This window comes from Haliotis asinina, chromosome 15 (assembly GCF_037392515.1).
Source record: "Haliotis asinina isolate JCU_RB_2024 chromosome 15, JCU_Hal_asi_v2, whole genome shotgun sequence".
NCBI classification, from domain to species: domain Eukaryota; kingdom Metazoa; phylum Mollusca; class Gastropoda; order Lepetellida; family Haliotidae; genus Haliotis; species Haliotis asinina.
The window spans coordinates 3,455,984-3,483,164 of record NC_090294.1 but is presented as its reverse complement, the minus strand read 5'-3'; the positions used below and the strand labels follow the sequence as shown (position 1 = coordinate 3,483,164).

Sequence of the window (27,181 nt, the reverse complement as noted above, 5' to 3'; positions counted from 1 at the left end):
TTAGAACCAGCATAATATTTTCCGGACCTGTAGAAGTACACGAGAACTATACCGAGACCATGGTTCACACCAGGAAGGCGAAAGTCTTTATTCGTTGGAATCTCAAACTCCCCACAAATACGTTCATAAGCGCGTCTATCATAGGGGTTATTCGTCATACTCCACGCTTTATCTTGGGGAAGAGGAGCACTTATTTCCTTCAATATTCGTCTCGTTTGATAATAAATATGAAACAAAATAACCGCCTTACTCAGTTCGTCTATACCATAGTCTGGTTTCACACCCGACCCTGTTGTCACACACCACACAGCAAAGTTGAGTTGGTTCTGCCAAAACTGCATTGGGTTTTGATTCCAGTTTACCACCGCCTGCGCGTTATTAACGGACACGACATACTTTTCAAAGATATCAATAAAGGTTGTTTTAAACCCCGTACCATCTGCATTCACCACGATTTTCAAGTGTGCTAAATCCATATTATAATTTATAATTCATATATTATAATATGTACATAACACTTCCAGGAATAACGAGCGGTGAGGCCGTTCAGCTGACGCACGCGATCGATAACACGTCAGGTCAACTCGAAGTCGCACTCTGCGATATCACCTACCTACCACAATGGACTAACATTAATATCAGCAACAATAAGCTGTTCGTCAGTGGAACTCGCAGCCAGATAACTGACGGCTACTACAGCGTGTGCTCTCTAAACGACGAGGTCTTCAAACCCCTGGGAGCTGAACTCAAGATGAACGACTCAAACGGTACAGTGGTGTTAATCAACAACGGAAGAACCTCCTTGAGGCTAGGCCGACCATTAGCGAGGATACTCGGTATGTCTCCTGACGAGATAAAACCAACAACAACCGTCACAGGCACGAAGTTACCCGAACTAGTACCGTACCGAGAGCTATACATTCATCTCGGTCAGGTGAGCACAACGTATAACATTCAAGGAGGCCACCCTTCCACTATACTGAGAGCAGTGCCGGTGAAAACTGAGAAATTCAACGACGGTAGAACCGAGTCGTTTTCACCACGGCAGTATAAGAGATTAACCCAGGGCAACATACCTGAGCTGACAATATCGGTGTTAGATATAAATCATAATCCTGTAAATATAGGATACCTCAGCTTAACACTTCATGTAACATGACCAGCGCACAAGGACCCGGAGTGAAAAAATGTGTCAATATCGGGATCTCCGACCTCGGAGACACACACGGTTTCGACGCTCCCGGAGTAGATGGTAAATCGTACGCCTTGCAACTGAAAAACAACATTTACAAACGCGTTGAAATCCCCTCCGGTGGAGCCCTAAGTGATATGATAGATACCACAGGAGCAACAGCCAACACTAAGTACGCCCTCGTCAACACCGGTGATGACAACTGGAGAATATACCCATCATTCGGAGGTAAACTGTTCGACTTAGACGATTTTGAGAGCACTACCGTCGTCAAAAACAAACCATATATGCTCGTCTTCACCGAAGATGACAAGTGGGTGTTGTTACCCGATAACAAATGGTTTCTCAATATTAGACTCGTCTCCCCTTACGTGTTCACGGATAACAAAGACAACCACCTAAACAAAGTCGTAAACAATGGAACCCTGCTCGTGGCTTACGTCCCAACTCAGAGACGTAGTATAGTCGTCAGCCCAGTCAACACTATAGCAGCCCACATGCTATCGAGTAAACCGGCCATGCAAAACGTGAAATTGCAGTTGGTGTCTGAATTCGAAGGCGTGGTTAAGATACTAGAGAGTCTACCGGCAAACTCAACACTGTTCATCAAAGTCTACCTAGGGGAACCATCGGGGAATGATGTCGAGATCGTGAAGGGGATCAAACTCGGGTGGGTGAAACGACACCAGTTTCAAGTTTGCAACGTTTACGTGCGGGTGGGTGTCGACTCCAAGACCAGTCTGCAGGGGGTCAACGTGATCGTAGAAAACAAGATATCACTAATCAATATCTTCCTGCCTGACAACATACACTTCATGGGTATAAAGTTAACCCCTGAATTATTATCAGAAAACCAGTTGGAAATTATATCATAATAGTATAATAATGACTAATCATCATCCCAACACTACACTTAACGACCTGGGAGATACAGAGGGATTCGATCAGCCTGGTGAGGAAGATGAATTCTACATCCTACACTTCAAAGACAACGTGTACAGACGAGTGTCGTTATCAAACTTAAAAGAGCCTAGATGGTTGATCAACTTAACATTAGCCTCACCTTATATCACACTAAAAGAAGATGATCTTATCACTAAGATTAGAAACAACGGTGACTGGATCGGGGAGTTCATTCCGGATGGTGGTGTAGCAGTCATAGTAGGGTTTGGTAATATAAAAAATAGGTTAAGGTCTGTTGGGTCAATCAATAAATTAACATTTAACACTAATATACCTTTCCCGGGCAGTATTGAGCTATCATACTACCCTTTAACAATCATCATAGAAGTCTTCTTTACGAGTGATGGCACCATGAGAGTAACCCAAATTTTACCCGGGTTGATAATAAGATGGGATTACAAACACGAAGGTCAATATTGCCGTATTATTATACAACGAGGATACCAACCGGAACCTATAAAACACTTAACAAGCCTCAGTGGGGTTTCTATTGAAATAATAGGAGAGACTATTAAACTCTCACCTATTACCCTGACTATTGGTATAAACCTTCTAAGCCTTAAATACATTAAGAGAAAGTTAACTGAAACCCAATTAAAATATCTTTCATAATATATATTATAGGATGGGTCTGTACCCAGTCGTAGAGGAAGTAGCTAAGACGCTGGAAACCGTAGATGGGTTCCGCTTGAGGCAGTTATGTGATATGAAACGTCAACTAGAACAAGACCGTGACACGCGGAAAGCACTATGTAAAAAATACAATAGAGCTTTCAATATCGTGGATGGGGCTGACACTACCCTTATGGCAACCAGCATGGGACTAGGGGCGGCAGGCGTTGGGTTGTTAACCACCATCGTGGCTGCACCTATAGTGTTAGGTATTGAAATAACGGCTGGGGTGACAGGGTTGGTAGGGTTGGCGCTTAAGTTAGTATCACGCAGACTTAATCGTAAGGCATTGAAACACGACGAGATCAGGGTTCTGGCCGAAGCAAAGCTGAACACAGTGAGTGAGCGAATTTCCACGGCACTCTCTGACAGTAAGATCTCAGAAGAGGAGTTTCGTTCAATCCTCTCTGAACTCAAAAAATATAACGGAATGAAACAAGATATTCGATCCAAGTCTCGTAAGTCTGCTATCAGCGAGGACGAGAAAAAAAAGTACATAGAACAGGGGATACAAAAAGCCCAACAAGCCTTTATTATGAACACCAAAGAGATCGTAGGCGGTTCACGTTAAACTGTTTTATCGATATAAATATAACATAGCCGTAAGCGAACCACCGATCCTATATGGTCGGTCAAAACTTACAACAAATTATTGATCGTACCGTACGGCACAGTGTTACCGCCTGCCAAGTCACGGTAAACGTGATGGCGTGGCTTTGTAGTAGGGGCAATAATAGCAAGAGCTAATAGTCCCACCAAAGCCTCATTTAGTAAATGAGGCTTTTTAGAGGGGTTTTTGAAAAGTGTTTTCGGACTATCATTCCCTATACTACTCATGAAGTTGTTATCAATAAAGTTGTGAGCGTTTTATTGACTCACAAACTTCGAGAAACAATTAACAGTGAAATGTGATGTTTGGCAGCTTGTTCTGTTGTAATCTGGTATAACCTGGTTGTGTTTGGTGCAACTTGTTTTTCATGTCCGCATGCATGATTTGGATGTAGATCATGCTCCATATATGACCTGTTGCTGGAGAAAGACTAAGGTGCTGGGTTAGAATTGATCTTCAGTAACCCATGCTTGTTGCAAGAGGCAACTGATGGGATTGGGTGGTCAGGCAAGCTGACTTAGTTGATTCCTGATGCTGTTGATCACTGGATTGTCTGTCCCAGACTCGATTATTTACAGGCTTCCACCATATAGCTGAAATATTGCTGAGTGCAGTGTAAAGCTAAGCTCACTCAGAAAGATTAAAAATTTAACATTTTTTTCCCCCCATTCCTTTTCCTGAATGCAATGTGAATGATGATAATCATGTATAGACTGAGTCTTCATCCATCTTGTGGAGTGGGAGTCCATGTACATGATTTGGTCTTCAGTAACATATGCTGGTAGTATGACTTGGGGCTGCAATGAATCATCTGGGAGGTGAATATGATGCGTATCACAAATATTGGGCAGTGGATACAAACATTGGGTAACAAATACAATAACAAATCAGTTTATGTAGTATATCGAGTGCAACAATAGCAATATAAATTTTGTCAAATTACTGACAAATTAAATATGTGTTAGCTGTCATCATGCCTAGCTTGGATATACTGCATTTTCTATATTTCACTTCAGTTGAAAACATCCCTTAAAAAAATATGCATGAATATTTGATCCCAGTGAGTGAGTTAATGAAGTGATACACTTTGATATTTTGAATATGCAAGTAAATCGTAGCAGCTGTAGGATGAGGTGAAGAAATGGATCAGATGGTAAAACTTCTTGGTTGGCATATCATCATAATCTGATAATGTGTACCATTTGTCATTATATTAGCCACTGGGTTGTCTAACTTGGTTATATTTGACCACAGTGGTATAAATGGAATATTACATAGTGTGGCATTGAAGAATGACATGTCTATAACTTGACAGAATACAAGGGCAGACCATGGACTATCTACGAGGCCTATCAAATTATCCTCAAACATCAAGTGCAGGCTTTCATCAGACTGGGGGCACATGCTAAACTAGAGGTATGGCTATATGATGGGGGCGCTATGGTGAAACTTCCGTGTCAGGTTGCATGCTGGCAACCTATGATTATGGGTACAAATCCTGCTTCTTCGTGAGTATATGCTAGATTTTTCAACAATGTAGCAGTGCTTGTGAATTTCATTTAAATGCATCACCGCCGGCATTTTAGTTGCTGAGATTGATGCTTATACTGTTGATCACTGGATTGTCTGGTTCAGACTTGATTATTTACAGACTGCTGCAATATAACTGGAATATTCCTGAGTGCAGCATAAAACAACAAACCATCCAACCAACTACTGGTGGTCTTACAACATAAAGCCCATATCACATGTCATATATATGGTCATTAAATTAACAATAGGGCTAAGGTTTATTTTAATGATATTGTGCTTCTCACTTTATACATCATTATATGCCATGATTACTGTTTGATACAATTGTTTTTGACTCTTGGATTATAATGCTGTTAAGTTGTTACAGCTCAGTTTAGATGCTCAGATCAGATACTGTTTTAGAATGGCAACACGTGGAGATGTGCTACTGGTACTGGATGGGTGTTTTGTTTCAGGAGTTTGTGTTCCGGTTATGGGCCCTTTATCTCTCCAAACTCAAGGTGGCCTTCTCTGAGGATGAACAAATCTACCCAGAAGCCCTAAAAAAACATGTCCGACACAGGTAACATTATGAGATTGTTCAAGCCAAACATGTTACAGTTGCCTATTAATAATCACTGCCTTCTCGACAATGTGATATTTGCATGTACAGAATCGGATTTACTGCCAAACTGATTTACATATTTAGAAATATTATACCAATTGTGGTGTTAATGATATCCTGATGCATTCTATCTCACTGGGTAGTAACATGCACTCCACTCCCTCATAAGTGTAGTAATTTTAAACATGGTGTTAGATCCCATTTTACCTCAACCATCTCACCTGTTGAATAAGTAGAAGTTTTGGTTGGTACTAGGGAGAAGTACCATGGTACCCTGGAGAACCCCATTCCTCCAGCTGTGAGGAATGTCAGGATGCACAAGAAGAGGAACCCCAACAAGGTAGATACTGTGATATTTTGACAAATATTTTCAGTTTTAATGAGTTTGTGTTTTGTGGTTTTGAAAGTCACAGTGTGATGATTAACTGATTGAAGATGCTTTTGCCCTGAGTATAGGAAGTGTTTTTTTGTGTTGTCAACACTGCAGTAATTCATCTCACACTTACATTGTTTAGCTGTCATGGTAACCATGGTAACTGCATGCTCTTTACTGAAATTGAACACATTCTAATTAGTTTTGATGAAACCATCAAAACGTTTCTGCTTCTATATTCATATGTTCAATTTACTCCTGACTGAGACCTGGAAATGTAGCTCAATGATTTGTTCTGATATTTACAGACTTAACTCATTCAATGTTTTACAGATCATTATTGCAATAGTACTGTGGAAAATTAAATATTTAGGTTCCATGAACCCAAAGCCTCAATAATATCTTAATTGTTATCCCCTGTGTCCATGCACATTTGTCTTTTTTGTCTTACTTTCAAATTGTTCGCCATTTCTTCACCAGCTTGGCTCATAGATAGATCTGGTGGTGTCCTGGTGCCTTTTGGTAGTTTTGGATTTCTGAATAAAATATTTTTTGTGTTTCCATGGCATCAAGTTTTGACTTAGACTGAAATTGGCGGTAGTGGTCTTTTCCTGAGGAGAACTTAAAAACTTGTTTCATCACCAAATTACATATATAATTAGGTCCAGTGGGAAACTAATGACATTTCACATGATCATAACTTATACACATATTCATGAAGAATATTTTGCCATTGCAGGGGATATGGATGACTTTGTCTTGTTGTTAACATTGAGATACATTGATATAAAGCTATTAACTTTATTTAAGAATGACATATTTGATATTGAGGATGTACAGATGACATGAGAACCACATTGGTGACATGTTATAGGTAGTGGACAGTGTCACCCCAGTCTCCTTAGAAGGTGAAGAATTTTATGCAGAGGATGACCCTACGAAGGAGGACAGGGATGAGTACCCCAGCTCGGAGTCAGAAGAGGAAGTGGACGAAATGTATCCCAAGTCAGCTGACTATATTCGACAGGACAAGGATGATCTGTCTGATGTGTCTCTGTTCGATGATAAATTCATTTTGAAGGTAATCTTCTGTTGTCATAGGCCTGAAAAGAAGTGACCCAACTAATCCTTCATTTTCGTTGTGATCTTAAATGTATTGGTATAAGTAATAGCGGTTCTGGACCACATTCCAGATCCTCTGCAAATTTGCAGGGGAATCCAAAGGAACACCACATCTGAGACTTAAGTATACAACTACTTTTCATCTGCGAAAACAGTTCACATATTAATTTACAGAGGTGAGTAACTCTACCAAATTAATAGGGGTACCCCACTTTCACAAACTCTGAATACCCGTCTGCCTTCACATAAGGCTGGTTTGTTCACATAAGGTCTAAAAACTTCGATGTGTGGCAAACACCACAGTGGTGGTGGCCTATTCCATTAACTACTCAAATGTTTAAATGTGAACTAGCAGGCACGATGGATAAAGTGAGCGACCGGCTGAAAGCTGGGTTACACAGTGCATACGACCTCACACGAAAGTGAGTGACCGGCTGAAAGCTGGGTTACACAGTGCATACGACCTCACACGATCGATAAAGTGAGCGACCGGCTGAAAGCTGGGTTACACAGTGCATATGACCTCACACGATTGATAAAGTCTGTGCCGCTGAGAGCTGATTACACGGTGACATACAGTTAGAGAAATGATTCACATATATTATGAACCCTGTAACATAACTACAGTGCATGAGTTGAAAAGCAAGCATGTGAACGTGGAATGCGGGGGGTATTGTCATATGAGGAAACCTGAGTTACTTTGAGGGGCACTAATGTGGAGCAATTTCTGTGGACTGGTGTGAACTTTTGTTATTGTTTTTCTCCCGTGAGTACCTGGATGATATCCCAGAATTCGTGACTGGTTCGTGACCTCTGCTGCTCAGTCCTTGTGCGCAATTGATAGTTATTTATAGACAGATCAGCTAAGGTGAAGTCATTTTTACTTCATTACAAATGTATTGTGAAAACGAATGAAACACTTTCAAGGTTAATCATCTGCCAGTGGTAGAAATAGTAATAAAAACTATTAGGACGGAAAAATAGCAAAGCCAATGTACGTCTCTATATTTTGTCTCATAACCCTAATTAGTTTATTGTATATTTGTATGATTTTGAACATTACTAAAAGAACACACGGTCTGCTTATACTTATAGTACATTTCTAACATGACAGCAACATTTATACATTGTATCAGAGATACCCTACCTCTATATAGGCTCCCTGATTTTTTTATATTGCCAGTGTGGATCCTATTTCACACACATACGCGATCTAGTGTGTGTTTTCTGTCATATAGATTCTGCTGAATGCTACAACAAATAAATTAAAACAAAATGCATGTAAAACAGACTAATTTTATAGCAACAATGTCAGGATACTACCTTGTTCAGGAATGTATTCATCAATATCCACATAAAAGAAATCGTATTCCATTCATCTGTAGCTGGTAAATAATCCTGCTTTGTGTCGTGTGTCTTACAACAGTCTAATTTGCGAAAAAGTAACATCGTTTCACGTCTTTCACATTGGTGAAAACCTCTCATTGGTCACCCAAGATAGCACACCTGGCAACTAATTGCATGATGTTCACCATTCTAAGTAATTTAGTTAACCAATAATGAGCAATCAATCAACACAAGGGTGTTTAATTCTTTGAAGGGAGGATGTTGTTTTTACACTCGCACTTTACGACAGGGTGTAGTCAGTATAAATTAGTACATCTACACACACTGCCTTTTGACAAATCTGCTAGAAGATAAAAGTAATTAATCAGTCAGCGTGTTATCGGTTAATCCTTTGATCGATGTTTCCTTTTGTAACTCAGCTGATAAACCCTCTTGCATCACTTACATGCACATATTACATAACATACAATACATTTGCCATTACAGACCTTAATTTATAATGTTGAGTATTTACACCAGACAGGAGAAATGCCAAATGGGTACCTTTGTTGAGTAACCGAAGCGATGGTACTACTAATTATACCAGTTATAAATTCAATAACTGACCATCCAAAGAATGATGACAAATAACACGTGTAGGTTTACACCATCAAACGCGAGTTACAGCAAGGAATATGTAACCTCTGTGTCGCATGCAGCCTGAAAAACTTATGGGCCGAAACTGTTTTGAGGATACCAACACATTTTTGTTACATAAGGAATACTGGCATTTGCTGTGTACTTGGGTAAATAGATGTAATAAGTTGGGTTTTTTAACGTAAGAAAATTTTCAGATTTCTCTACCAAAGGCAAAGTCATCGTTTTTAGTTTACGAATTCAAATAAAACAACTGTGTGTTTTTATTATCATAAATAATAAACCATGGTAGTTACCATAGCTACCAAAATTTATGTATGATATTTGCTATCACAGCTGAACCAACACTCAAAACTACCTAAATATAAAGCTTTGCAATCTTTCAGACTGAAACAAATGGCTTGCTACGTGCCTGTAGACATCATATTTTCACGTAACATGATTAAATATCGAGGATAGAAATAGGATCAAATTGGATCAGTCACTATACCATCCAAGCATCCGAAAAAAACTACACTGCTGGGATATTTTGTTATGATCAGACAAGGAATACCGTGGATATTTTTAAATAATGGCATATGATGGGCATCCGGCCTCTTGACTGTTTAGGTGAAGAAATTCTGCTAATATGGACAGGAGCCCAGTCCCTTTGTCCGTCACGGTCGAGGGAGCGGGCTCTGACCAATTTGCAGTTTGGTTTCGTAATTAGACCATTGGCGAGAAACATTATTCGCTCCGCATCAGTGCCTCTTTAATTTATTAGGGGTAAAATATAAAAAAAAAACTACTGTGAAAGAGTTAATAAAGGAAGCTTGTGAACGTGGAATGCAAGGGTATTCACGTATGAGGAAGTCTGAGCTCATTGAATTACTAACGAAACAACAACCTATACAATTACAATTCACACTGACTGAACTTGCTACAGGAAAATATTTGAGAGGCTGGAAGATGGGAGTTCAAAGAAATATAGAGTTTGGAGATATAAAACAGTTGGTATTTGATAAAGTAAATGAAGAACTGAAAGATTTAAGAGGTATAAAATTTCAACTCATATTAAAAATGACACTAGAGAAACAACAGGCGTATGAAGTAATTGACCAGACCATTGTTTACTTCAGAGGTAATCAGGAAGTTACAACACGACCAGATACTATCAACTCTTCATTTGACAGTATGGGGTCTGTTTGGGTTATTGTTATGACTAATATGATCTACCTGGATATAGCAAACTATAAACCATCGAGAGGTGGATCATACTTACCCCTGCCTGAGTATTTTAAGAAAAAACATGCTACGGTTAACATTAAAAACCGTGGTAATAATTGTATGAGGGTAGCGATAAGATCCGCAAGGTTTCCTACTGAAACATATTCTGACAGACTTTCCAGTTATCCGGAAGATGATGGGATAAATTGGGAAGGTATAGATGAACCCACCCTCATATCTCAGGTCTCAAAAATAGAAAAACAGAATGCAGACTTAGCGATAAATGTATTCGGACAAGAAGGTAAAAACGTAGTAGTACACAGGATAAGTCCTTTATTGTATAAGGATGGGTGTAGAACAATCAATATATTTATGGTACAAGGTGAAAAATATCACTCCACATGGATTAAGAATTTCAGCGGACTGTTGAACGATCAATCGAAATATGAGAGAAAGAAACACTTATGTGAAAGGTGCCTTCACAGGTTTTCTAGGGCTGACCTGCTTTCGATTTGCACAGGGGTGATTGCCTAGGTGTAGGGGAGACAGCCGTACGGGTAGATACGCTGACCAAAAAGAACAATATCTTGAAATTTATCAACCAAAAAATCAGATGCCGGTACCATACATTATCTATGCCGACTTCGTATCGATACAGTGGTCCAATCCCCTAATCAGAGTTTCACGCAAAAAGTTGAACAGCATGAAGCATGTGGGTTTGGGTATGTGGTCGTTCGTTGTGATGGCCAAACTAACCCTCCTGTTATTTATTGAGCCCCAGACGTGGTTGGGAAATTTCTAAAGGCTTTACAACATGAAGAGAAAGCGATCAGGAAAAAATTGTACTACAAAACACCAATGAGTATGACCCAAGCAGATCGGAAAGCCCACAACAAAAGCATGCATTGTCACATGTGTCATAAACCTCTGAATGGTGATTCTGTTAGAGACCACTCTCTCAGCCAGAGCGTTGTAAACAGGGCCTGGAACCGACAGCAAACTTTTGGTACAGCAGCACACAACATGGGGGTGGTCATCAGAGGTCGACAACCCAACGCCAAGACCATGTTGTGGCTCTTCAGGCATGATGCCATCCCTTCTGGACAGCAACCAACCTACATATCGACCTCCTGAGCACCTCGGGGGGGGTGAATGTGTCAACTCAGACGATACGGAATCGTCTTCACAATGCAGGTCTCAACTCGAGAGGGGCATGTGTTCAAATCCCTCTGACTGATGGACTGGGTTGAAGATCATGTCACTTGGACACAGAACGATTGGGTTCCAGTTCTGTTCACCGATGAGTCCAGGTATTGTTTAGACTTTACAGACAGGAGGCACTGAGTGTAACGACGACAATGTGAACGTTTCCATGAGGCCATCATCAATGAACATTACCCTTATGGTGGTGGTTCCATGATGGTCTGGGGTGGAATCAGCAGGGATGGAAGAACAGATCTTCATGTACTGGAGAGAGGAACAACAACAGGCTTGCTGTACCGGGATCGTGCCACGGTGGTCTAGCAGTACCTTCAGCAGGAGACAATTGTCCGCATGGACTGGCCAGCGAGCTCGCCGGACTTGAACCCGATTGAGCATGTCTGGAACATGCTGCAGGATTCCCTTTCACACCATAGAGCACAACCCACGGCAGAGTCGGAAACGAGTGGAACAACCTTCCCATTGGAAACATCCAGGTGCTTATTGACAGCATCGCTCGACGTTGTCGAGCCGTCATTGATGCAAGGGGAGGCCATACCCGGTATTGACACTTCATCAATTAAGTGTAATGGTGGACTATCCCCCAAAACTGTGTAATTCTTTCTCTGGTTTGCTGTTATCATTTTGTAATGAAATGCCTTTTGGTGTTGTTATTAGATTTCAACATTTCTTATTGATAAAAGTTCATGCCATTCATGAATTTTCATTCATAACCTGAGTAAACACGTTTCTGAGTCAAATTTATGTCTTTTGTTATGTTAGTGGTAAATTACACACATATAACCTAGTGATCCTTATCAAATTTGGAGTAGTATATTTGAAAATGGATGTGTTGTTGCTGGCAGATGTGTTTGAGCTATTCAGAAAAATGTGTTCGAAACAATACGGGTCGAACCCGGCATAGTATTATTTGAGTCCTGCGCACTCGTGGGATGGCCTACTGAAGAAAACAGGTGTGGAGTAAGAATTATCCACCCATTACGACATGCAATTGAGAAAGGGTCACGTGGTGGTAATTGTATGGTATCAAAACGTTATGCTATAGTTAACAACAAGTATGTGGAAGGCTACAACCCTAATAAACGTACAAGCCACCAACTCTATCTCGATGCTAACAACCTGTACGGCTGGGCTATGAGTCAGTATCTACCAACAGGGGGATTCGAATGGGTGTCTGACCAGCTGGTTGATGTCCTGAGCATAGTGCCGGATTCCCCCACTGGCTATACACTTGAAGTGGACTTAGAATACTCAAAGGAATTGCATCAGTCTCACAACAGTTATCCCCTGGCACGGTTGACAGTTAACCAAGACTGGATGTCTGAGTACCAACATAACTTGCTTTGTCGGGTGTCCCCATCCCCCATTGAAAAACTGGTACCGAATTTGATGAACAAAACAAAGCATATTGTTCACTATCGTAATTTACAGCTGTATTTATCACTGGGTATGAAGCCGACTGAAGTACATAGAATACTTAAGTTTGACCAGAGCCCATGAATTTAACCCTACATCAGGATGAACACAGATATGTGAAAGCTGGCCACTAACGACTTCGAGAAAAACCTGTACAAACCCATGAACAAAATGGTGGAAAATTTATGAAAATGCGAAGCATGTAGCGATAACGTGAAGTTAGTCTGGTTGAACGAGGAAGACAAGATCAGGAAACTGATAGCGAGCCGGGCGTACAATAGAAGTACTATATTCGATGATGACTTGGCAGCTATACATATGGAAAAGAGTCACATTAAACTAAATCAACCGGTCTATGTCGGTATGAGCATTCTAGACCTATCCAAATACCTGATGTATGATTGCTACCACAACAAACTCAAGAAAAAATATGGCGGCAGGTGCAATGTGTTGTACCTGAGACCTGAGATGTATTCTATCAATGATGTCTCAGTGCTACACTCCTTCAGAGGGACGGAAAGATCGTGAGTTGGTCTTCGTGGCACTTGGTTTAGCGGCGACAGTGTTAATAGTTAAACAATTACATCACTGAGGTGTGGGGCCCCACCTTGATTATCTCTTCCTGGCCAGCATCCATCTTGTATAGTATTATTATTATTTGTTTTATTAAATTTACAATACTTTGCCATGATGATCACTGTTGTCATCAGGGCTAGATACATATTATATTTGTGATACAAAGCACAACTGATATAGCTCAAACATTATTGATAAACATGTCCTTCTCTAAGTCCTCCCACAAATAGAGTCAACATTCTGGTGGGATTGGTAGAAAGTGTGACACTATGCCGGTTTTAATCTGGGTAATAGTTGAACCTATAACTTTTGTCATCTCAGCCCCGAGTTGTGTCTCATACCTAGCATATAATTTATTTATTTCCTCATCTGACATTTTCTGAATTTTGTCAGTGATGTTGTCACCTAAATATTGTTTTGCCTTACCGCCCACGACAATGTTATCAGTCTGTCTTGCTGCTTGTTGTCCTTTTGTTCCTCTGCAACTAACATCTGTTCCAGTAATTCATCGCACTCCTTTTTATAATATAGTGCTGTAGTTTTTGTTTTCAAAAAATAATATCCAACATACACCAAACAGTAAAGACAGAGAGATAAAGGTTAGGTTACACACGACTAAAACGCAGGTCATTATTAAAATTTACTAAACTATTACTAACATTTACTAAAATTTTATTAAAAACAAAGGCCGGCCGCAGACCAATACTAAACTATTACTTTGGTAATCCACTGGTTGGTCAGTTTTCAACACGAGTTCGGCATGTTTAGTTTCAGCGAGCTGCTGTTCCCAGTCTGATTTACTCATCACATTGTTCTCTCTCAAACACTCCTCAAACGAATCCCTGTCCTTGCAGTGAAATAATGCCGCCCATCACGTCTGCTCCCTCAAATCTTTCAACACCGAGTTGAATTTTTGTGTCAGCACCCAGATGCTGTGATTTGCCTGCCGACCAGAGAAGGCCAGGTACGACAGCATGCCTCTCTTTTTTGTTATCATTCTGTTAGCGCTGCAGTCATCCAGGATGAACAACATTGGTTTTCCTTTAAATTGGTTGTGAAACAATGTTAAATACTCTTGTAGTTGTGTCGACTCTTTGTATGTCTGGCTCTGTCATCACCCAGGATCTATCCTCGTAAGTCTTGTTCATGTCTATAGAAGGGTACAAAATAATGATTTTGTCAAATACGTATTTATAGTACCCCTCCAACAAATCCAGTACAAAAACGGTCTTGCCACAACCTGTCTACCCGCATATAATAGCGCAGTGTGGATCGTGGGGTAGAGTGGGCCTGGTCTTTGAGCCTTCTTTGTTATTTGAATGGTTATACCATTGTCGATACGATGCCCACTACCTTGTAGAGTGTTATCATCTATCGATCTCATATCCAACCATAACGCGTACTTTGTTGTTAGTTAATCCCCGATATTCACGGAGTATAGATCCAGTCCACTGGCCATGTTGTCAACTATTGAGTTTCGTTTGATTGCCGGTAGCTTCATTAATTCATCCCACTGCTGGTGAGCTTTCATTCCATGGCTAAATAATTGATTAGGCACTCCCTCTATGGTCACTTCTACTTTGGTGATATCTGGGTTGAAAAATTTCTCGCTGTCTCTTGTGAATGAACGGTATTCCTCCAGGGGTAGGATCAATATACCTTTCATTGATCGCGCTGGAATGTTCATGTTGATATTCCATACCGCTTCGCTCTTGTCGAGTACGATCATTCTGTGTTGCAGTATCCTCTTGTATAGGATGGTCATTTTTCCAGAGTACTGATTTTGAATTTACCAGGCAAGATCTGGACTAGTCACCATGTCGAACTCCAATGAGATGTTGTCGACCACGTAACTACTGTCATCATGGTTCGGTGCACGCACAACTTTGTTGTAATCATTGAACATGAGTTTATATTCCAGCCTGTCGCCCAGTGCGGCTTGGTAAAATGGTGAGTGCCCAGTTAGCAACTCAAAGTCAAGCGGGATACAAAACCTATTCCCATACACTTCAGCGATTGCTTTTTCACCATTTGGTAGTTTGGATGTCTCCTCTGGCGTGACGGCATACCCGATACGTAACCTATTCGATCTTTTGCTGCTGAGTCCCTGGTACGCACTGTTGTCACGCTCTACCTCACCTTTCCATATGTTTGTGTAACAGTAATACACATCTATGTCATCTATGCTAAGCGCCTCATTGCCACCAATTTTTATAGTGGTTTTCTTGACTATAGCACGACCCACATTATTGACTAGCTCACGTTTGTCGTCTGAAGTCAGTAGGATGTTAAATGCCAGTAGTGCTGTCCTTGGCACTAAGACGTCGTTCTCGCCCAAGTTTGGGAATCTAACCAGCAGTACCTGGTTCTAGTCTATCTTACTGGGGTTGTTCGTAATAGTAACCGACTGGCGCATGGCAAATGATTATTACGACGGATTAAAAAGCGATAGAAACTACATTGAGCCTCAGGGCCGAGACTATTCAAAGTTTACCATAGATGAAAAGGGTATTCTACGTCTTAAGCATGACCCTTATGTTGACCTCATTAACAAGTGCACTAGAAAACCGCTCGCCTTGTCAACTCTAGTCGGTCGTCATGGTACCGAATTTATCCCTGAAAAACTAAACATGCAGGATTATGGTGGTGCAAAACCAAACATTCCTCTGGAGGTCATTCAAGATCTTCAAGCTACCAGTAAATAGTAGTGGTGACATAACACAGCGTGCTACAGAAGCGTCAGATGGCATCGAGAAACTGTTGAGTAATTACTGGGTTAAACCATTGCCGGGGTTTAAATTTCCAGTGAGGGAACTGTACGGTCTAGACGAATCCGTGAAACATGTACATGGAGAACTCATGAACAACATGGGAAAACTGAACGAACTTGACAAGCACATAGTTTGTGAAAAAACCAAACTCAGCGAAACGGAAGATGAGGATATAAAGCACCGCATCACGGAGCGAATTAGTAACTTAGAAAACAAGAGACGCACGAGATTAGAATCTGCTTCATCGAATCGTGAACAGCTGTGATCCCAAATCAGCCGCATATGGGAAACAATCGATAGAATACTGAACGAGGAAACCACGTTGGCCGACAGGATCCGAATATTGTTCCGGGAGCAAGGTGTCACCATAGCCAGTGTTCTGACAGCATTGGGCTTCATCATATCGACTCTGGTCTATCACGGAGTAGGGGATCTCCCATATGCCCGAGTGGTGACACCACGCCAGGTGGTGACGTCAGAGACTGGATAAAACATCTGAAATCGCTGGGGGATGCCTTGGCTAAACTCGCTGGTAAGGCCGCAGAAGCCCTGCCCGGTATCATAGGAAGTATTGTATCATGGTTGCTCAGCACGCCGGGTAAAACTGCCACATAGCTTGTCCAAAATCTGAGACACAAGCTGATTGCGACACCTCCGACACTCAGCACTGTTTAACGATCAATATGCTGCTGATTGGTTGCCTGCACGTTGGGGGATACTGTGGGGCCCACACCCCCTGGTTTAACCCTTGGCTTGGGGGATGGCGCTACTTTTACCCGTGGGGGACCCTCTAGTGGCTGATATCAAATCGTTAATATACATGTACATATTAAGAAGTACAGTTGATAGCAGGTGATAGTGGGTTTATTGGGAAATTTTGTGGGAGACGTTTACATCAGCAATAAAACCCAATTTTTGATTGGCTGTGACGATGATTATTTCATAGCCCATTATTTTATTGATTCTCAGACGCATATCGCTCAGAGCCATGTACAATCCCACACCGAACACTTTTGACCTGGCAAACAGATAGATCCGGCGCGAGTGTAACCTTTCGATGTATCCAGCATAAATAATTTCCAATCATCTTTCGAACTGGGAGGCTGCTCCACTTTTTGGATAGTGAAAGCAACATCACCTTTAAAATTCATAAGATCATCTCTCCATTCATTACTCGACAGAGCAAAGTCCTGCCAAAGTATCCCTCGTTTCAGTAAATCATCGTTAGCATCTTTCACTGGTTGGGGTCCATATTTGGTAGGTTCAGGAACAATATTAGCTAAGGCATGGAAAAAATTGCCCGTACTAAACATTTCACATTTCATAAAGTTTGTTACTATGTCTTTTCTGATTGCTTTTACCGAGAGCCCATGGCTGTATGGAATTTCTAAACCATGGTTTAGACCTGGTAAACGCCAGTTGGTCTTTGGGTCAATTCCGAATTCATTACAAATCCTTTCGTAAGCCTGTCTATCATATGGGTTGTTAGTTACATTCCACGCCTTGTCCTGTGGAAGTGGAGCGCTGATCTCTTTGAGGATGCACCTAATCTGGTAGTATACATGAAACGTGATAACTGATTTACACAGGGCATTGCACCTAGTGTCTGTCAACGTCAGACTGCACACAGTAGTAGTGCACCATGTCGCGAAATTGTGTTGATTCTGCCAAAACTGCATCAGATTATTGAACCATGTGTGGACAGATTTCTCATCAGTGACTGATAGCTTATACTTTCCAAACACATCTACAAACTGGGGTTTGAAATACGAACCATCCGCATCAACAAAGATTTACATGTGTGTGAAGTCGGAGGCATTTATGTTGCCGTTTTAGAGGTAACGTTCTTTGGATTTATACATATTATAATTATATATAATTTATATCATAATATGTGCAGTACTCTTCCGGATATAACAAACGGTGAGACCATTCAACTTATACACGGTGTGACTACCATCCTGGAAAGCCTTCCAGAAAATTCCATGCTGGCCATAGAAGTCTTCCTAGGTGAATCACCACAGAGCGATATTGAGATCATGAAAGGAATCAAACTCTGGTGGTATAAAAAACACCAGGGTCACGTTTGCACAATTTATATGCGGGTGGGGAGTGGTCCACACACCAATATACAAAATGTCACAGTGATAGTGGAAGACACTATATCTCTAACCAAGATTTTTCTATCTGAGCCCATCAATTTTATTAGTTTAAAGTTCATACATGAGGCGTTACCAGAAAAACCATTAGAAACTATTTTCTAACAGTTATATATAAACAATGGTAAGCTACAATGTAACACTCAGTGATCTAGGAGACACAAAGAGTTTCAGTTGACCTGCTGAGGAAGACACCCCATACCTGTTATACTTTAAGATAACATACAAACGAAAATCCCACTAGCAGATTTTACAGAGCTTGAATAGGTAATCAAAATAACACTAACCAACCCTTACATCATTTTTAATCAAAATGACGTTTCCAAAATTACTAACAACGGCTTTCTTCTCACATCCTTTAGTCCCTTAAAAGATAATTCTGTACAAGTTTTACAAATACCATATCACATTGGCAACATGTTAGCCCCAGTCAACTTGGATGCCAGTTTATGCATTGGCAGAATATACGATTACCAACGTCTATATTTTTCGAGTTCACGTGAAATGAAATCATACACAACACTAATTATAGACGTATATCTCGCAGAGAGTCCCTCAAGTCCAATAGATATTTTAAATGGCCTTAGAATAATTTTGGTATAAAAAGCATGAGAATAAACGTTGCCGAATCATAATAAGACGAGACTTTCCATCAACAGCAAGCCTCGATGGGGTTCATATTATAGACGATGATGGATATGTTAGTATCTCACGCATATACCTATAAAATAATATGAACCTTATAAGCTTAAAATATGTCAGTCAAAAATTAACTGACTTATAATTAAAAACTAATTTATAAACTATATTATAGACAAATAGAATGGGGTTGTATCCAGCCATAGATGAAGAAGGAAATATACAGGGAAGTGCAGACGGATTTTGACTGAAACAGATATGTGAAATAAAACATGAGTTTGAACAAGAGTGTGATATCTGGGCATCACTACATAAAGAATACAATAGAGCTTTAAACTACATAGATGGTGCTGATACCACCGTAATGGCAACTAGCATGGGATTAGGACCAGTAGGAGTTTGTTGTAGCTGCACTGGGTTTGTTAGGACTTGAATTAGCAGCTGTAGTGACAGGAACAGTTGGGTCGGTGTTTAAATTTGTATCCCGCAAATTGAATTGTAAAGCAAAGAAACATGATGAAATTAGAATACTTGCTGTATCAAAGTTAAACATGAAAGAAGATCATGTTTCAACCGCACTGGATGACAAAAAAAATCTCAGAAGAGGAGTTTCATTTGATCCTAGGTGAAGTAGAAAAATACAACAAAATGAAGAATGAGGTTACATCACAGGTTCATAAAACATTCTATAAACGAGGACGAGAAAGAAATTTATATAAAACAAGGGATACAACAAGCCCAACAGGCATTTACCACGAAAACCAACGGAAGAATAGAAGATACATGTTAAACTGTTTCGCTGAAGCCAATATGGAGGATACACCCCCACCCCGTGTTTATACAGTGGGGTAAGTCTGACGTGGACTTTATTGATGCACTGTGTAACCCAGCTCTCAGCCGGCGTGCTCACTTTATCAAATGTGCTCGCTAGTTCACATTTAAACATTTGAGTAGGCCACCACGACTGTGGTGTTTGCCCCACATTGAAGTTTTTAGACCTTATGTGAACAACCCTGCCTTATGTGAAGGCAGACGGGCATTCGGAGTGAAAGTGGGGTACCCCTACAAATTTGGTAGAGTTGCTCACCTCTGTAAATTTACATGTGAACTGTTTTTACAGATGAAAAGTAGTTGTACAATTAGTCTCAGATGTGGTGTGCCTTTGGTTTGGAATGTGGTCCAGAACCGCTATTACTTACACTACTAATGTTGCACTAGTTTTCGGTAGAACATTTGAATAACACAGATGAAATAGTTGAAATAGCTTTGCATTCTTACATATTTATTAAGGGAGTGGCTCTAGAAAGAGATTTTCTCTGGTCCTCATTGTATTTTCATGGGAGAATATATATTAAGATCTATAATATTACTATAATATTACTGACTGATTTATGTATAATATTGCTGAATACAATAAATCTTTAATAGTGCTGATATATCTGTCATCATTGGTGATGTTGCTGAGTGTGATATATCCATAGTATTGCTGAGTGTGATATATCTGTAATATTGTTGACTGCAATGTATGTGTATTATTGCTGACTGTCATATGTCTTTCATCATTGGTAATGTTGCTGAGTGCGATGTATCTGGAATATTGCTGAGTATGATATATCTGTAATATTACAGTAATTGTGTTTTTAAATCTGTACCAGAATAGTCTGTGATATATCTATGCTGATTGTCATGTATGTGCATTATTGATGAATGTAACCACGCATTACATGTGATGGCAACTAACACTGCTAACTCCACACCTCCAGACAAAGGCCTCCGTCAACCGCATGATGGCGCTACAGATAGAATGGGTGAATCTCTCCAAGCTGTTGTCTCTGTGTCACTTGGGCCTTCTTTACACCAACAACGCTACAACAGCAGCTGATATTGTCAGGTAGGGCGAAATTGTTGGGAACAAACATTATCATCTCTGAAATATTACATGCATATCCTGTTTATATCACAAGGATCTAGGATTATACTGATAATTTTTTTCTCACAAATGATGTTTAAGGTTGATATACTTGAAGTGTAAAGATACAGTTGGTTGCATTACAATACATATATTGATAATGTTGGTGCAATATGTTTCATATCTCTGTCATTTCATAGATTACATACCATGACATTCTTGTTGAATAAGATTGTTTTCAGTTGAGCCTTCTTGAGATATCACTTGAGTGAGTGAGTGAGTGAGTGAGTTTAGTTTTACGCCACCCTCAGCAGTATTCCAGCTATTTGGCGGCAGTCTGTAAATAAATGAATCTGGACCAGAGAATCCAGTGATCAACAACATGAGCACCGATCTGCGCAATTGGGAACCGATGACGTGTCATCTGACCACCTGATCCCATTAGTTGCCTCTTAGGACAAGAATAGTTGCCTTTTGTGGCATACATTGGTTGCTGAAGGCCTATTCTACCATGGACCTTCGTGGTTCGTAATTACATAGGCCTAATGTTTACTGTTAGATTCTGTTGTATCATATGAAATAAATAATAAATCTGTCGCATTAATGTTGCAGATTTGACCTCACTTAGTCTGTATGGACCTAACTCATGTTAATGAGATGCTCATGGGTAGGTAATATGTAGTTGCACCAGGCTTTGTTTATGGTAATGAGAAGAGCTTATTGAACAACATCAACTCTGGTTCCATTACACCAACAATTTGTAGTACATGGTTTCCTTGGCAGGCTGGTGGAGGCCGGTGAGATCCCGTACACTGAAGTGTCCACGCTGCTTCCTGAAGAATTCCAGTATGGCAGTTATGACCCACATCTGTTTCTTACTGTGAGTGGAGCATTGGGTAGCCAGTGGTAAAAGCGTTCGCTTGTCACTCAAACACCTGGGAATCCCAACATGGGTACTGTGTGCGAAGTCTCATTTCTGGTGTCTTTGGGTGTGATGTTGCTGGAATATTGCTAAAAGCGGTATAAGACCATACTCACTCACTCTTGCTGTTAGTATCACACATAGTAAGATGGCTGCACATTCTTAACTGGACATCTAGGAGGTGAAACTTGTGTATTTTAATGTACAGAAACATTACTAGGAGGTTGGCCATAGCGATGCGTTTTGGGTTTCAAATCTATTGGCAACCTAGCTCTTCATTTGGAATACACTCTCTCCATTCTACTATGAAAAAAATATCTTTTTGTTTGTTGATATTGAGTAAACTGACATGAGTTGATTTCAGTGTTTTCCTGGGTGTCAAGTAGATTAATCATTATCTTACCTCACACGTAAATGTCGCTTTCTGATTGGCTAAGTGCTCTTCTATTCTTTTCAATGTACGCAACTTACAAGCGAGGTACATTGCAATGTACCCTGCTGCAAATGGCAGCTCATTCCATACTTTGTATGGATAGATGGAAGGGAGATAACTCTAAATTTGTTTTTCCTGTTCCATCAGCAAAATCTAGTGATGGCTACGAAAAGATTTGCCTTGCATTTCAATAAATAAAGTTTGACAAAACATTCAAGTGTAGTCTTTGTGAATATTAAGAAGGGGAATTACACCATGGTAATTTTACTGAGACAATACATGCAGGTGAAAACAGCAAGATGCAAGATTTGAATCATGTGATTCATACACAATCTGATACCCATGCTTCAAAGATGGGCTCAGGAAATATAAACAAACAGTGAGGGTACATCAACCCATGCCCCCCCTGGTGAGCAGTGAACAACTTGTATTGTATGTCACATTGTTTAAAAATTCTTCAGGACAGTTGCTCTTTAACATTTTGTAATTGATACCTCCAGCTGACCAGTGAGAATCAAATGTTTTTTAAATTCATGGTAGAATACCTGTCAAAGAATATCTGTCAAAGAGCACTTGACAAAGAATACCCATCAAAGAACACCTGTCAAAGAATACCTATCAAACAATACCTTACAAAGAATACCTGTCAAAGAATGCCTGATAAAGAATACCTGACACACAGTACCTGTCAAAGAACACGTCAATGGCCACCTGAGAAAGAATACCTGTTAATGAATATCTGTCAAAGAACACCTGACATAGAATACGCATCAGAGAACACCTGTCAAAGAATACCTATCAAACAATACCTGACAAAGAATACCTGTCTAAGAATGCCTGATAAAGAATACCTGACAAAAAATACCTATCAGAGAATGCCTGATAAAGAATACCTAACCAACAGTACTTGTCAAAGAACACATGTCAGTGGTCACCTGAGAAAGAATACCTGACAAAGAATACCTATCAAAGAACACCTCTCAAAGATATGGGGACTGACTGATGAATGATCAGGTTTCTGTGTACTACTGAACATTGTGCACTGCTAACTCATGTACAGGAATGGTGGTTAGTCTTTTTTAAGGGATTTTACATCGAGTGGTCACTATTTATGATTGATTACATGTCATCTTACAACAATGGACATGGTTTCAATGAATATGACATGAATGAATCATACAACTTTATGGATATCAGCTTCTTGTTTATTGCATTTCAGGAACATTTCAGTCAAAAACTATCTGCACTGAAACATAACTCTGTGCAATAAAGCATTATTCATATAGTGATAAGCTTCATTTATCTCACCAACTTCTAGAATGCCAATGGAAGAGTGAATATAATATGTCTTGCAAGTATATTCATCTGGTATGTTGTGTGCTCACACACACACACAGACACTCATGCTCGTGTGGTTTCAGGAAATACCCAAGCCTCATGCCCTGAGGTACCAGACTGGTAACATGGCTTATTTCCTTGAGATCAGCATCCTCCCGGAGGTACCTGTCACTGAACTCATCAGCAAATATATTCTGATGCTGGATCTCCCAGGTGAGGTGTTACCACAGATAGTCTGCAGTTCACACATGCACAGATTTTACTTGTCAATGCTGTCTCAGCAATATTTCAGTTTCATGATAATGGTCAGATAATAATGGAATCCTGACCATACATTCAAGTGATTGACATCAAGAGCACAGATCTATGTAATTGGGACACAGTGACATGCTTTAACCAAGTCAGTGTAGTCTTACCAGTTGATCTTGCATGCACACATGACAAGTAGTGATGTGTAAATGACTTGACACTATATTTTTGTCACTCAATCACTCTTAGAGGTACATAAAACATATCCCATACCCACTTCCCATAATGATTCTTAATGTTTGTCTTTCCCTCAGTGTATTGGCACACCCGTAATGGAATAGTACCTTTGAGATGGTTCAGATTTGTTCAGATAGCCAAATATAAAATCAGCTCTTCCAAAGTGCTCTTAAGCAATAAGACATGAAGACATATACTTTGAGTATATACTCTGGTGACCTGAAAGTCTTTCTGTTTCAGGAGAGTTCCATGGACTAGTGATGTCTCTTGTATCTTGGCACCGTCCACAGTGCCAGTTCTCACCAAAGGCTAAAGGAGCTGCTGCAGGTCTTCCTTTCTTTGATGGTCTTGCTATGGCCTACATCATCCTTACTCTCAAACTGTATTTTGGGCTTGATGACATCACAGAAGTGTGAGTTACCATTGTGTCTGAAGAATAATTATCACCTCATGCTTGCTGTAAAAGTGACATAATTGGATATTCATTTGGATGTAACTTTCGTCAGTCTTGTTCCCCCCTGTGTTCCAGGTCTGATTTCAGTTCTGAGCCGCCTGAAATTTTAATGGTGAAAAGAAAAACCCTCCCAAAGCACTTATACACTTGAAAGCTTTTTTGGGGGGTCAAGATGGCTTGGTAGTCAGAAAGGAATTATACACTTAATGGCGCAGTCTTTTGGGTCAAGATGGCTTGGTACTCAAAAACCACTTATGCACTTAATGGCACACTTTTTGGTTGAAGATGGCATGGAATTTTGAAAGAAAATGATGTCATTCCACAACAGTTCTTCAAGTTTCGGCATTTGGAACACCTCAGATGTATAAGTTTTTTGAAATAAAGAATGTCCTCAGTGCAATTGTATTGCAGTAAATGATCAGACATTGATGAAATTTTAATGACATTGAATTATTCTCTTGTAGAGTTATTTTAGGTTGGAAGTAAGTGTTGACAAGATTTCTGACTACCTGTGACATTAACTGTTTGATGAACAATGAGTGTGTACATAGCTGATTGTTTCTTGTTGTGTTAAGCCCTGGTTTGGCTTGTCCAAATAATGTCATAGCTCTGATGTTGAAAACTAACACTTGCTGATTAGTTCATTGTGTTTGTCTGTGCAGGAAATTGTCAGAATATACAAGTGAAATCAAGCAGCTCATTCAAAACAGTAAGTTACACAACACTTCCGATCAACTGAGTGCAGAGTTGTGAACTTGGGCACACCAGAACCAATGATTGTGGGCTTAATTCTGGTGCATCTAAAATGGTGTTTGGAGTTTGTCAGCACCATGCCCTTCCTACTGGATGTCTCTTATAGTGTTAAGTGTCTAAAACCAATGTAACACCACACTATCCTTCTATGTTATGCTGATATGTTATGATCTATCTGGAATACTGGGTTATAACTTAGTACTGTGGTGTAACTAGGATACTCTGATGGAACTGTGTTACTGTGTTATATCTTGACTGCTGTGTTATGGCTAGGATACTGTGATGTAACTGGAATACTGTTTTATAACATTACTGCGATATGACTAGGATGCTGTGATGTAACTGGAATACTGTGTTATAACATTACTACGATATGACTAGGATACTGTGATGTAACTGGAATACTGTGTTATAACATTACTACGATATGACTAGGATACTGTGATGTAACTGGAATACTGTTGAAAGTGTAGTGAAGTTCAACAGTCAGTCTCTTGCTTATGACAAGTTCAGATTGGTTCCAATTCATGATTTGTGTAATATTTATGAAACATTGTGAAAGATGATGTTTAGCAAGTCAGTGTTTGAATGAGAAGTATCAGCAACAAGTATTTACATTTGATTGTTACCCACTAAATCAGCCTCGCATGAGCCAAGTGAGTGAGTGAGTTAAGGCAAGTGCTAGCAATAGCACTGCATCATGGATGTAACAAGCAACCCGGTCAGGCCCCCAATCCCTTTTAGCATGGAACACAGAGAAGTTGTGTTATTTCAGGACATGAGCTGTTTGTGTTTGAAGACTGGAAGACCCACCTGACAGAGAAGCGGGCTCAATGTGCGGAACATGTCTCTCTCTTCAGTCATGTGTGAGTGTTTCTGAGACAGTCTATACATAATATTTGGCATTGACCCATTGTTTGACCTTAACACTTGACCTTGCTGATATGACAACCTTACAAGCCTAGACAGACTAGATAGTTTACACATCACTGCCATACAGCCGGAATATTGCTGACTGTGGTGTAAAGTTAAACTCATTGACTCACCTTGCATACTACACAAAAGTAGTTAATTACCGCATTACAGTTATCAATGATATGAAAGTGTTACTATTATCAATGGAATGAAATATCATGTACGTGTTCATAATAATGTAGGTAATTTTCAGGAATATCTATGCTAACTCACATTCTTGTGAAATTGGTTTTATTGTTATCATGTATTACATGTTTGTTATCCACCTTGTAACGTTTTATAAGATGAAAACAGTAATGTAATTTCCATCAGTGACCTGACAGATGTGAACAATATCGATATCCTGCTTGAGAGCTACTTCAAATCCAACCAGCACCGTCGCCGTGTTCCACGTTACTACAGCCATCCAAAGGGAGGTATGTACTTAAAGTTGATTCTTTTATACTACTTTTTGAACTGTCTTATAAAGGCCATGTTTTAGGGATGAATAGCTTTTGTGATATCTTTTGAAAGGGAAAGATTGCAAATATTACATTTTAACACCTCATGAAATAGATTAGGTAGTTACAGTTTGTGACCTGATTCTCAAACATAGGTATTGTCAAAGAGAGTAGCCCATTATTATGTCCACCTTTGATGGCAACTATTACACTCCTGAAAATATTACTTCTTGTCTGCAGTCATTCTTTAATGCTTATGTTCCAAACATGATGATATTTTGACAAAGTATTTGCATGCTTAAGATGTCGACAAGAGCAAATTGTTCGTACAGAGATCAGGTGAAGTGTTATTAATGGCATTATATTTGTGAGTGAGTGAGTCTGGTTTTTATGCAGTGTTTAGCAATATTCTAGCAGTAGCACTGTGGGCT

General features: G+C 39.9%; 1 protein-coding gene across 1 annotated transcript in view; it reads left to right on the top strand.

Annotated features, from left to right (window-relative positions):
- The window catches only part of LOC137265360 (TATA box-binding protein-associated factor RNA polymerase I subunit B-like), a 44,568-nt gene that overhangs the window by 15,654 nt on the left and 1,733 nt on the right, over window positions 1–27,181 (top strand). Inside the window, exons 4-14 of the mRNA XM_067800750.1 lie at window positions 4,753–4,853; window positions 5,426–5,532; window positions 5,830–5,914; window positions 6,822–7,028; window positions 20,804–20,931; window positions 21,733–21,829; window positions 23,726–23,855; window positions 24,369–24,540; window positions 25,245–25,291; window positions 26,111–26,201; window positions 26,623–26,726. Of these exons, the coding sequence (XP_067656851.1) occupies window positions 4,753–4,853; window positions 5,426–5,532; window positions 5,830–5,914; window positions 6,822–7,028; window positions 20,804–20,931; window positions 21,733–21,829; window positions 23,726–23,855; window positions 24,369–24,540; window positions 25,245–25,291; window positions 26,111–26,201; window positions 26,623–26,726 (1,269 nt within the window). The remainder of the gene's footprint in view (window positions 1–4,752; window positions 4,854–5,425; window positions 5,533–5,829; window positions 5,915–6,821; window positions 7,029–20,803; window positions 20,932–21,732; window positions 21,830–23,725; window positions 23,856–24,368; window positions 24,541–25,244; window positions 25,292–26,110; window positions 26,202–26,622; window positions 26,727–27,181) is intronic.